The 11,257-nt window shown below is 37.3% G+C and overlaps 3 protein-coding genes across 4 annotated transcripts; 1 reads left to right on the forward strand and 2 right to left on the reverse strand.

Annotated features, from left to right (window-relative positions):
• Nucleotides 1-1,435: 1,435 nt before the first annotated feature.
• Nucleotides 1,436-8,323, forward strand: LOC113727100 (putative zinc transporter At3g08650). 2 transcript variants are annotated; one of them, XM_027251087.2, is made up of 6 exons: nt 1,436-1,862; nt 2,848-3,566; nt 4,798-5,082; nt 5,276-5,404; nt 6,330-6,427; nt 7,226-8,323. In XM_027251087.2, exons 2-6 carry the CDS (start codon nt 3,105-3,107, stop codon nt 8,037-8,039), a joined length of 1,788 nt encoding a protein of 595 aa, XP_027106888.1. In that variant the 5' UTR covers nt 1,436-1,862; nt 2,848-3,104; the 3' UTR covers nt 8,040-8,323. The 2 variants fall into 2 exon arrangements, with proteins under 2 accessions (XP_027106888.1, XP_027106887.1); XM_027251086.2 differs by having other exon boundaries at nt 2,851-3,566.
• An 845-nt stretch (nt 8,324-9,168) lies between these two features.
• Nucleotides 9,169-10,342, reverse strand: LOC113724194 (premnaspirodiene oxygenase-like). Its single transcript, XM_027247118.2, has 2 exons — nt 10,080-10,342; nt 9,169-9,978 (listed from the first exon to the last, which is right to left on the reverse strand). The coding sequence occupies exons 1-2, from the start codon at nt 10,269-10,271 to the stop codon at nt 9,325-9,327; spliced, it is 846 nt and encodes a 281-aa protein (XP_027102919.2). The 5' UTR covers nt 10,272-10,342; the 3' UTR covers nt 9,169-9,324.
• Nucleotides 10,276-11,257, reverse strand: LOC140035583 (cytochrome P450 71D6-like). Its single transcript, XM_072076867.1, has 3 exons — nt 10,925-11,257; nt 10,350-10,799; nt 10,276-10,290 (listed from the first exon to the last, which is right to left on the reverse strand). Exons 1-3 carry the CDS (start codon nt 11,255-11,257, stop codon nt 10,276-10,278), a joined length of 798 nt encoding a protein of 265 aa, XP_071932968.1.

Consider the following 11,257-nt stretch of genomic DNA (forward strand, 5'->3'; position numbering starts at 1 on the left):
AATGTGATAGTATAGTGTAATTTCTTCAAATGAAATTTGAGACAAAGAAAATTACAAATTAGGAAAAAAAAAAAAAGTCCAAGATGACCAAGAAAATATGACGAGATCAAAAAGTTCGAGATACCTTTGAGGAAACGTCAAAGGAAAATATATATATATATATATATATATATATATATATTTTATAAATAACTGATAAGGAACAAAAAGGAGTTGTTAGTTACAATAAACGTAACAATCAGACAGCATTTTCGAAGTGCCTTAGGGAATTTTATATTTAAATTCTTGGTTTCTTCTTCAACCTGAATTGCATTAATTAATGGCTTGATATATTGTACTTTGAACCCAAAGTTTTCAATATTAATAGTTTAAAATAGTGCTGGTCTGTCAAAATCCTGGAATAATGAACTTTTAATTGGTTGAAGATTCTGCTGTTTGAGGTGTTGAGATATTATTTGTTTATTGCTAGTTTCTAATGCCAAAAAAAAACAAAATAAAATTAGGCAAACATGTCTCTTGTTAAAATAAACCAGGATTATATTTTATCCCCATTATTCTGCCATTACACGTCAGTTTTGGGATTAGAGTATACGCTCTTGATCACATAGCTGCAAGTGTGTACGACTACAGCAATGCAGAAGCACAAACAAAATTTTTTTTCTTTTTATTCTTGTAAATAAATAAAATGATGTAATCTTTATTTGTGTATAATTGCTTATTGGGCTTATCTAAATAGTTAAGTGGAGCCCCAAGAGTTGTATTTTTAGTAGTAAAATTAAATTAGAAAAGTACATAAATGCATGGGAACAATAAACACACGCGTGTACGCTACATGTTAATAAAGTTATAAACGAATCGAGTCGATTTACGTCGAGTATCTCATATTTGAACTCTGTTCGTTAAACTACTCAAACAAGGCTTGTATTTGTTCGATAATATTTGAGTTCCAAGTCTGTGTTCGTATTTGATTTGTTAAGTAAAATCCTAGCTCGGGTTCGAGCTCGAACTCGGCTCATTTAACATAATCAAGCCATTTGCGAATAGGATCAAAACGTTCAAATTCAGGTTTTTTCTCTTGCAAAATTGATACAATCTACCTATCCATATAGTAGTATTGACTAGTAAGAAACAACATGTTTGCGACTAACAGAGGCTAGAACGCTTGGAATAGAAATTAGGAATACAATACTTATCCTAACTTTTGTGAAATGACAATTAGATTTATATTCATGAATGATTGTTTAAATTCACGAACCAGATCATATTTTTTAGATTATTTATTGAGTCACAATATTTATTTAAACTTGATTCATATAAAATTTTAAACGAGCCATCATCTAACATGAAGGGGCCTAAATGAGCGCAGCTAATGAACAAGATAAAACGCCAAATTCTTAGACTTGACTGGATTCTCATGCACCCTAATTCTATTTCTCTCAATCCTAATTGACCTCGTAAAAAAAAAACAGTGGGTGGGTAGGAGTCCATGGTTTTTCATGCTTTTTGGTCAATAAACCCAGTCAGGCAAGGTAGGAAAAGGAAAGGCGAGTGGACAACTACGTAAACGCACCAACTGTTATGTGCTGTAAAAGATAGGGGTGGTACCTTGGCAGTCTTCTTCTTTTGTTACTCACTATCCCGTAGCCCCTCCCTCGTTTGCCCAATCTACATTCACCTTCCCATCAAAATTTCAAACTTTACCCATATATATCTATATCCCCAAAAAAATTGCAAAAAAGGGATAATTTTTTATAATCCCAGTTCAGTTTTCTTCTTAATCTGGGGCCCTTTTTATAATTTTCTTTCTGGGAACTGGGGTTTCTCAAGTTAGGCCTCGGATTATTGCACTGCCCCATGAAAAGGTAACTTTGATCTCACTTGATATACATAGAATTTTCTGATGCCTAATTTGATTTGTCTTTTGGGCGGTTGAGAATTGAATTTAGTTTTGATGATTTTGGTTTAATTGTGGGATTGGGCTTATGGATGTAAGGCATTAAGAGAATTTAAAGTTGGGGTTTTTCTTCTTTTGTTTCTTTTGATTGTTATTGTGGGTTTTTCTTGGGTATAACTTCTTGATTATGTTTTAGGGATTTTGGAAAATGGGTTCTTGGGGCGCTTCTTAGATATGGCTGGAATGAATATCAATTACCAATTTGATCAATAAAGTTGGTTTGATCACGATTGACTTTAAGTTGTTTCTCTGATTCTTAGTTATGGTTATTATTGGACAGTTTTGCCAAGCATTTTTCTTGTTTTTAAATGTGGATTGTCACCAAGTGATGCATCCCCGTGTAGCAGAATTCAGTTTTAACGGCGGTCTGATGTTCTGTCACCATTACTAGGGGATTGTGGTTTTGAAATGTACTATAAACAGGGGAAACTTAAAAAAGATCGTAGACTTGTAACTTTTCTAGATCATTTCTGGAGGTTGGAGTAGTTTGCAGCTCCAATTCTTCTTTTGATTCGAAGTTCTGGTGACTAATGTCAAAGAGGGTCTACCGTGTTTAGTTTTTGTAGCCTTTGAATGCAAATATTATTTATGGGCTCCTTTGCTTCTAAATTGTGGTGACTGATAACATTGAACTCTCAATTTCTTGATGTGGATCGTAAAGAAATGATGCATGCTTTTTTAAATGTTCAATTGGGCTGGGTGTAAACACTTTTCTATTGAGGTTACTAGGAAGATTGTGCATCTGACAAATATCAACCTATCACCTTTGTAACCATTTCAGCTAGAAGAATAAAAGGTGTATGGTAGATCTGTGCATTCTTTGTGTTATGTGTCATAGGTTGCTGGATAATGTTTTTAACCAATTGATATAACATTTCACATATCTAATACAGCAGGGATTTCATCATATCCAAGTTCGGCTGATATTCCCATGGGTGCAGCTCAATTTATTGGTTTGAGTAGATCCAAGAACTTATTTGTTAGGTGATCATCTTTGGTTAGTTTAGCTCATGCTCTCGATGATCAGGGAACGCTTCGGTTTGAATAGGCCCAATACAATGATAACAGCAAGGATGCAACTGCTGTAAGATGAATATTTAGCACTTCTTCTGAAAAGATCTTCTTGGTGGAATGAAATATTATTGTAATCATGACCAAAATTGCTTTGGGGCTCAGACATGTGCTGTTACTATTGCTTTTTGTAGCTATATTTAATTGTCATGTTACATCAGAAACTGAACAAGAAACCTCACGAAGTGTTAGAACTGCCCCATTGAAGAATGCGGACACTGGTGTTATTGATGGGTCAGGCGTGGAGCATGCTATTGGTTCTGATAGAACTGGGAAGTGGAAGGGGGGGAATAGCAGAGTTTCAGTGTCTACAGTGGCAATTTTCACATTGGCAATGGCTGCTGCTACTGGTTTGGGTGCTGTGCCCTTCTTCTTTGTGGAACTCGATCCCCAGTGGTCTGGAATATGCAACGGGATGGCTGCAGGTGTGATGTTGGCTGCAAGCTTTGACCTTATTCAAGAAGGACAGGACCATGGGAGTGGCAGTTGGGTCGTGCTTGGTATTTTGGCTGGTGGCATTTTCATTTGGGTTTGTAAGAAGGTGACTCTCTTATCTCTCTTACCCAATTGTGCTATTTGAAAACTGAAATTATGTGTCAATAAAATGGAGGGATCATTGCTTTTCACATTTAATTACTTTCATTGCCAGTAATCCTCTTAGTAACCAATATCCAGCATATAAATCTGTAATTGTTTCGCACCGTACAATTTTTTTTCCTTGCCTTTGCGGTTACTTATCCTTGTAGCTTTCGTGTAGTAATTTACACTAAACAAAATGCTGTTTTAACTTTTCTTCTTTTTTCTCCGGTTTTCTTTTCTTGTCTAGTGTTATATACAATCACTAAATGATTCAGAGTGTTTCTTTCCAGTGCCTTCCCAGCTTGGGGAAGTATACCAATGGTGCAAAATTATCCTGGGTTGTCTACATTTCTGAATTTGGTGATTGACATTATTTTGGTGTTATTCTGGGTTTGCATGTTTGGATTCTAAGTTCTGAATGGCTGTTATATTGTTTTATTTGCCCAAATTTTAGGCAACATTTACATATGCTACACCCAGAATATGCTGCTGTTTCTGTTTTTTTTTTTCATATCAAGTTTATAGTCACTTACAAGAATAAGCTCCTTTGTTTTTTTCATCTTTTTAAGTTGTGTTATTTTCTTCTTGCTTGTTTATAAGCTATCCTTGAAGATTATGCATCACAAGCTCCTGAGCTGTATTTCTTGGTTCTAAAATATGCAAGCAAAATACACATCAGAAATCTTAATCTGTCTGCAAGTTAGATTGTTGTATGATCCAACTCCATGGTATTATGTTGTTTTGAATTTTCTAGTGCTGTTGACATTCTTTTTCTTGTTTTCTTTTTTCTTTTGTAATTATGATGGTGTTGTGAGACCCCAGCAATGTTAAACCACCATGCCAAGTTCAGTGTTTGAGTTTTCTGCCTTTGTTATACTAAATTTCCAATGATTTTGCTCACTAATGGCAAAAGCAATGTGATTTTTCTGTGCGGAGCTGGGGTATATGTTCTTTGTCGCTACAGTTTCTGGAATAACTTAGGGACAGGAATCAGATAATTTAAGCAAACACATCTCAAAAATTTGTTTATACTTTTGAAGCATACAAAGGTAGCTAATTTCAACCTTGGAATACAAAACTTTATTTTCCAAAAATCATGTGGCTTGTAGGGCATGATATTTCTATTTTACTATTGTTTGGTTTATTTCATGTCCATGGCCTACTTATCCATTGCGTCTATTCTTGATAAATAGATTCTTGAGCAATATGAAGAGGTAAGCATGTTGGACATCAAAGGAGCAGATGCAGCTAAAGCCATTCTTGTTGTTGGAATTATGACTCTTCATTCTTTTGGAGAAGGCTCTGGTGTTGGAGTATCCTTTGCTGGCTCTAAAGGTCTGTCACAGGGAATATTGGTTACTTTAGCCATCGCCGTGCACAATATCCCAGAGGGATTAGCTGTGAGTATGGTGCTTGCATCAAGAGGTGTTTCTCCACAAAAAGCATTGATGTGGAGCATTATTACATCACTGCCACAGGTACTTGTTTTGGGTTTTGACCATTATTTACAATTCAGTGATACATTGGCTAGACTTTTTGGACCTTGCACACATATTTAGCTAATGGTTTTCTTTTGTTAGCAGCTGCATATTGCTGCAATTTAGTGGTCTAATTACACGATACCCTTCTTCCTCTAGTTAATGCCCAATTATTTCTGGAATCTTGGTACAGCCAATTGTAGCAGTGCCATCATTTATTTTTGCTGATGCATTTAACAAGTTCTTGCCATTTGCTACTGGCTTTGCCGCTGGTTGTATGATTTGGATGGTTGTTGCAGAGGTGCTGCCAGATGGTTTCAAGGTAACTCGCTTTCTCTTTGTTTTATTACCTGTTTTGATGTGTTTGTTTTTCAGTTTAAATCCTTTGGTCTGGGTTTGGGTGGAGCATGGCAATTGAATTTTCTCCTTAATATCTATACTATATATAAAAGGTGTAGGGGGTCTTTTGGTGTAAACTAAAACCTGTCGCTTTATGATATTCCTAAATTACCCTTCATGTATAACTGCCTTCTACATCTCCTTCCATCTCTCTCATAACTACTCACTGCCAAATAATAGTCTATTTGTTCATCTATACTATATATAAAGGAGGAGGTGGTCTTTTGGTGTAAACTAGAGCTTGTCACTTTATGATCTTCCTAAATTACCTTTCATAGATAACTGCCCACTACTATATCTCCTTCCACCTCTCTCATAACTACCCACTGCCAAGTAATAGTCTATTTGTGCATTTTAATTATATGAATGAGAATTTTCTATTTATGTATTAAAAAAATATATAATCAATTTTTATAAAAATTATTTCAACCAATATCTTTAAAAAAATTTAAAATATTTTTTGTAGTTGTACACACATCGACTGTGCCTTGAACACTAGTTGGTATAGTTTCAATGATTATCTGTTAGGATTTGAAGTTTTTCCAGGATTTTTACTATTTTTTGTGTATATTTTGTGTTTGCTTTTGCTCATAGATTGTGATTACTTTTCCTTGTAATTTGTAGCTGTTGCATAGATTGTAAACCTCTCTTGCAGGTGCTTCATCAATGATCAATAAAAATTAATGAGCTTAAAAAAAAAAAAGAAACAAAAGGATTTGAATTGAAGAGGAAATTGTTGTAAAAATACCTGTGTATCACTATCAGTATTACATGCTATAATACTATGTCATGTGGTGAATATTCACAATTATCTTAAAATAAATATCTTTTTTGATTTTGCATATTAGGAGGCCTCTGCATGTCATGTAGCATCAGCAGCTACACTTTCAGTGGGTTTTATGGAAGCTTTGGGTGCTATATTCCAGAATTTCAGCAACAACTACAGGTGAGCTTATGCATCCATGCATGCATTTCTGCATTCTGAAACATGGTGACAAACAGGGAGAAAATAGTCTTCTGTTCTTAGTATAGGAAGGCTGTTTCAAACGTTCTTGCATTTGTTCGCTCCATATGTCGCTCAATTTTTTTTCACCTTATATAAGTATAATATGTTTCTTTGCATGGCTTTATTGCATTTGAAGGTATACTTGAATGTTTATGGAATTATTAGACTAAGGTGTATTAATATAGGCCATTGCTTTTGAACCCTCTTGTTTTCCATAATGCATCCGTTGTCTTGTTTTTCGTGACCTTATCCTTGGAATTGAGACCTCCAACTGCCATTATGCTCAACAAAAGCATTTATTTAAAGGTTAGAAAAGTCTGGCTGTACAGGTGAATTTGATAAATTATCTTAACAATCTTGATGATGTCTAAAATTATGTAATGGCCTGATTATTAAATTGTGAAACCATTATATTCTTGCTTCGATCTGTTAATTGTGGTACAACTGGCAAGGTTAAGGAAAATCTGTTAAGAAGCATCTGTTAATTGTGGCAATCATTAAATTGAGCAGAATTTAGTTATCCATACTATTATCCATGGTATTTTGCTGTCTCTTAAAGCGATATTTTGTGAGAGACGTGGCATAGTATTCGGGATGTTGAGTTCGACGTTCTAAACAAAATAGGAATTTATTTAATAGATGATACCAATTGAGTACATGAATCTAGCACTTTCTAGTGCTTGCTTATTATTATTGGCAGATGTGATCCCCAAATTGTTTTTTATCTTTGCTCTGTAGTTCTGAGGATGCTTCCGGTTTCCTTGTTTCACTGCTATTTGGTCTTGGGCCATTGCTTGGAGGAGTCGCCCTTGTTGCATTTGCTCTTGCTCTTCGTCTTCAGCATGCTCTCCTAACTGGGGTAGCTTCTGGTGTTGCCTTTATTCTTGGTGCCTGGCGGCCAGTACAACTGCTTCTTTCTTCGAAGATGGGGATTTTCCCCCTTATGCTGCTTCTTGCAGTGGGCTCTGCATTTGTCCATATATCTACTTCCAGTGCTTTAAAAATTGGAGGTCGGAAGCGCACTTCAGCTGATACATTATCTGCTGCAACTGGCATTCAAGTTAGCGCTCTTACCCTTCAGTCAATCTTGTGTTGTATGGCTGTTGCCCTTCATGCTCTTCCTGAGGGGCTTGCCTTAGGAGTTGCTGCACCTAAAGCATATGGGCTTGGTCAGTACATGGTGCTTCCTGTCTCCTTGCATGGTCTTCCTCGGGGTGCTGCTGTAGCTAGCTGCATTTTTGGGGCAACCGACAGCTGGCATGGCTCTCTTCTAGCTGCTGCTCTAATTGGGTTTGTTGGTCCGTTGTCTGCAATTGGAGCTATACTTGGAGGAATTGACTATAGTGGTTTGGACCACTTAATGGTGCTTGCATGTGGGGGATTACTCCCATGTTTCGGGAGTATTGTAAAAAGGGCAGTAAAACTAGATAAAAGAAGAACCGTATCGGGCTTGATAGTAGGTGTAGGATTTGCCAGCATCTGCCTAACTTTCACCAAGTTGGTGTGTTTGCACACACCTTATTGCAATTCTGCACCCGAGGCTGTGAGATGATACATGATGGAACTGCTGTATATATGTATTGCTGCAGATTGGACGAGAGAACTTGTGACCAGTGCCTAGATAGTGGTAGTACTTAGGTCGGTTCATTCATCAATGCAAAAAGCTCATTGAGCTGATTTTGTTAAACTTACATTTATTTCCACTGCTTTGCAAAAAGAGGGTATTACAATTATACAGCAAAGTAGGTGTTAAACTGTTTTGCCCTCTAATTGCAGGCATCACCAATTGACTTTATAGTCTCCTTTCAAATGAAAATGTGTAGTTATTTCCCTCTAGTTAAATTGCTATATATGCACAGCCTTATTTTGGACAACTGGGTAAATTACTTGTGCTTCTGCAGCATTGCCATTTTCTGCCTTGCATGGAAACTTGGTCATGTCTTATGGCAACAAGAAGTAAGAGGTCCTGGGTGCTAATCTTTGGAAGTTACATGGCTAATGAGACAATCTTGCAGATGTGACCGTCCTTGCTATTACAGAATTAAGAGAAACATCTCATGTTTTCATGTGTTGGCAGCTAAATTGCTCATATTTTTGTATTCAATCAGTTGTCAGTTCTTGGTCAGGGAAACCTAGATGAGAATTTCTGAAATGGAAAAGCCATTAGTTAGGAGCGTTGTTGGCGAGGTAAGCTGATACATTCTCCTCAAATCCGGAAGCACGTGCTGCACCTGCTTAGTCCCAGAGAGCTGCCAAAAATAGAATCTGAATGTTCTGATCCATCCCAATTAAAACTTAAACAAGAAATAAATTGTTCAGAATCACCAAGTGTTATCCATAATGCTGACAAGTTTGATGGAGTAACTTTTTAAGTTTTGCATGTATAATCATATACTCCTTTTAAGTATGTACTAAAAAGAGTTTCTGTCATAAAGCTGTAATTCCAGAATTACGATGATTACTAACTGTATTTTACAACAGGAAGTATTATTAAGTATGATCAATGTGCAAGACAATTAGACAGTTGATTGATATGATAAATTTAGGCGCTTACACGTAATAGTACAGAAAACAGTTTAAGACCAGATCACATCCGCCAAATACGACTTTGGTGATACTATAGACTAATGTCTTGCATCTACAGACTTGGAATGTTAGAAGAAAAGAACTAAAATGCTAAAGAAAAAGATTAAGAAAAAAAAAAAAATATATATATATATATATATATATATATAGAAGAAATTCACCCCTATTATGTTTTCGCTTATTGTATATCTGTAACATCTATACTGCATATAAAGCCATAGAAGGGATTGGGTGATGGATTTCCTATCACTTTAATCTGTTACTGGAGTCCGGCATGCGACATCAAGGGCAGGATCACACAAAGAGGCCAGCAAGCAAAGGTGCTGTTTTCTTCTAGCAGAAAATCCAACTGCCTCGCTCATGTCTAAACCACCATTGGAATGGAGGCTAGTTGGGAGTTTCCAGTCAAAATGATAGAGCAAAAGAGCTAATGGAAGCTCAATATTAGGCATAGCAAATGAAATTCCTGGGCACATCCTCCTTCCTGCACCAAAAGGGAGATACTCAAAGTGAGTTCCAGTGAAATCAATGGAGCTGTTTTCGAATCTCTCGGGTCTAAAACTCTCTGGATCATCCCAATACTCAGGGTCCCTTCCTATTGCCCAGACATTAACTATGACTCTGGTCTTGATGGGGATTATATTTCCGTCTATTTCACATTGCTCCCTACATTCTCTAGGGACTAAAAGTGCAGCAGGAGGGTGCAGCCTTAGAGTTTCTTTAACGACCAACTTCAGGTACTCCAAGTCTTGAACATCAGTTTCTTCAATTGTTGTTTTCTTTCCCATAAAGGCTGCCCTTATTTCAATCTGTGCCTTGGCCATCACATATGGATTTCTGATCATCTCAGCCATCGCCCATTCAACAGCTGCGGGTACATTTGCAAGGCCACCTGTAAACAAGTCCTGCATTTGTGCTAAATTTCTTGGTCACAAACTGCACATGGAAATCACAATTGAAGGCAAAAGGCAAAAAGCGCAAAAAGAATTTCATGACATGTACTTACAATCAGAACAGCTTTGATATTGTTGTTGGTGATTGGAATTTGAAGATCACCACTTTCTTTTACTCTTAGTAGAACATCAATTAGATCTTCATCGCTGGATTCTCCCATGCCCTTTCTCGTTCTTGCTAAGTTATCAACACGCTCAGCAATTATGTTGTCGAAAATTTTATCAATCTTTTGGTGCATCTTCATGACTTTAGTACTCACCCGACTAAAGGGATGAAGAATCTTGTATGACGGAAAAAGATCAGAGACATCACAAGTACTTACAAGGGGTAGTGCTTGCTTCAAAACCTGTAAGAATGTATCCTTATGCTGTCTGCTTACTTTCCCGAATGCTGCTCTAAAAACCATGGAGCTCGTGTAGGAGGACAGTTTTTCAGTTAAATTGATTGGAGCTCCAGCAACAGATAGAGCCTGGATAGATGAAATGAGATGCCAAGCCTCATCTTGCATGATAGAGCCAAATGATTGGACTTTCTCAGGACCAAGGAGCTTCATGGTGCATATTTTGCGCATTTGTCTCCAGTAAGGACCGTATGGGGAACCAGCTATGTTTGTACTGTCATAGCAAACAATCGGATTTGGGGCAGGGACGGTCATCAGTGTGACCGTCCCTGCACGGTTGAGGGCCAAGCACGGTTGGCCCTCAAAATTTTGTACGGCTGAGATTACACCATGTAACTCGATTTTCGTGCCAAGTGTGGGACCCACCACTATCTGTTGTGAAAATACATCATGTGAAAAAAAAGTTACACGATGTACAAAGAAAGTTACATGGTGTTGACAATGACCAAAATTGGCAGGGACGGCAGGTGCAACCGTCCGTGCCCCGCGTCCCAAACAATCTTGGAAGCTAGAATTTCTGCCCTATCTGACAATGCAAGATCATGAGTTTTCAGAATCTCTCTAGCTAAACGTGGTGATGATACCACAATTGAAGAAATCTCCCCCAACTGAAGGTGCATCAGAGCACCATGTTTCTGAGCTAATTTTGCAAGAGCACGATAGGGCGGGCAACCTAGCAAATGATGCAAGTGTCCCACAAAAGGTAGCTTCCATGGAGATGGGGGTAGCTTCTGGGATGCTTTTGATCTCTTGCATTTCTTGATTAAAGCTGTAACAACTGCTAGAACAAGAAAACAAGCTATGAAGTTGGAGGTAAGATCCATCATCAT

Source organism: Coffea arabica, chromosome 2c, assembly GCF_036785885.1.
Source record: "Coffea arabica cultivar ET-39 chromosome 2c, Coffea Arabica ET-39 HiFi, whole genome shotgun sequence".
NCBI lineage: Eukaryota > Viridiplantae > Streptophyta > Magnoliopsida > Gentianales > Rubiaceae > Coffea > Coffea arabica.

Coding starts and splice junctions, on each gene's coding strand:
- LOC113727100 (XM_027251087.2), top strand. CDS start 3,105: ATGACCAAAATTGCTTTGGGGCTCAGACATGTGCTGTTACTATTGCTT. Junction 3,567..4,797: donor TCATTTGGGTTTGTAAGAAG/GTGACTCTCTTA, acceptor CTTGATAAATAG/ATTCTTGAGCAATATGAAGA. Junction 5,083..5,275: donor TTATTACATCACTGCCACAG/GTACTTGTTTTG, acceptor ATCTTGGTACAG/CCAATTGTAGCAGTGCCATC.
- LOC113724194 (XM_027247118.2), bottom strand. CDS start 10,271: ATGAAGATGCACCAAAAGATTGATAAAATTTTCGACAACATAATTGCT. Junction 9,979..10,079: donor ATATCAAAGCTGTTCTGATT/GTAAGTACATGT, acceptor GCACAAATGCAG/GACTTGTTTACAGGTGGCCT.
- LOC140035583 (XM_072076867.1), bottom strand. CDS start 11,257: ATGATGATGGATCTTACCTCCAACTTCATAGCTTGTTTTCTTGTTCTA. Junction 10,800..10,924: donor AAATTCTAGCTTCCAAGATT/GTTTGGGACGCG, acceptor TTTTCACAACAG/ATAGTGGTGGGTCCCACACT.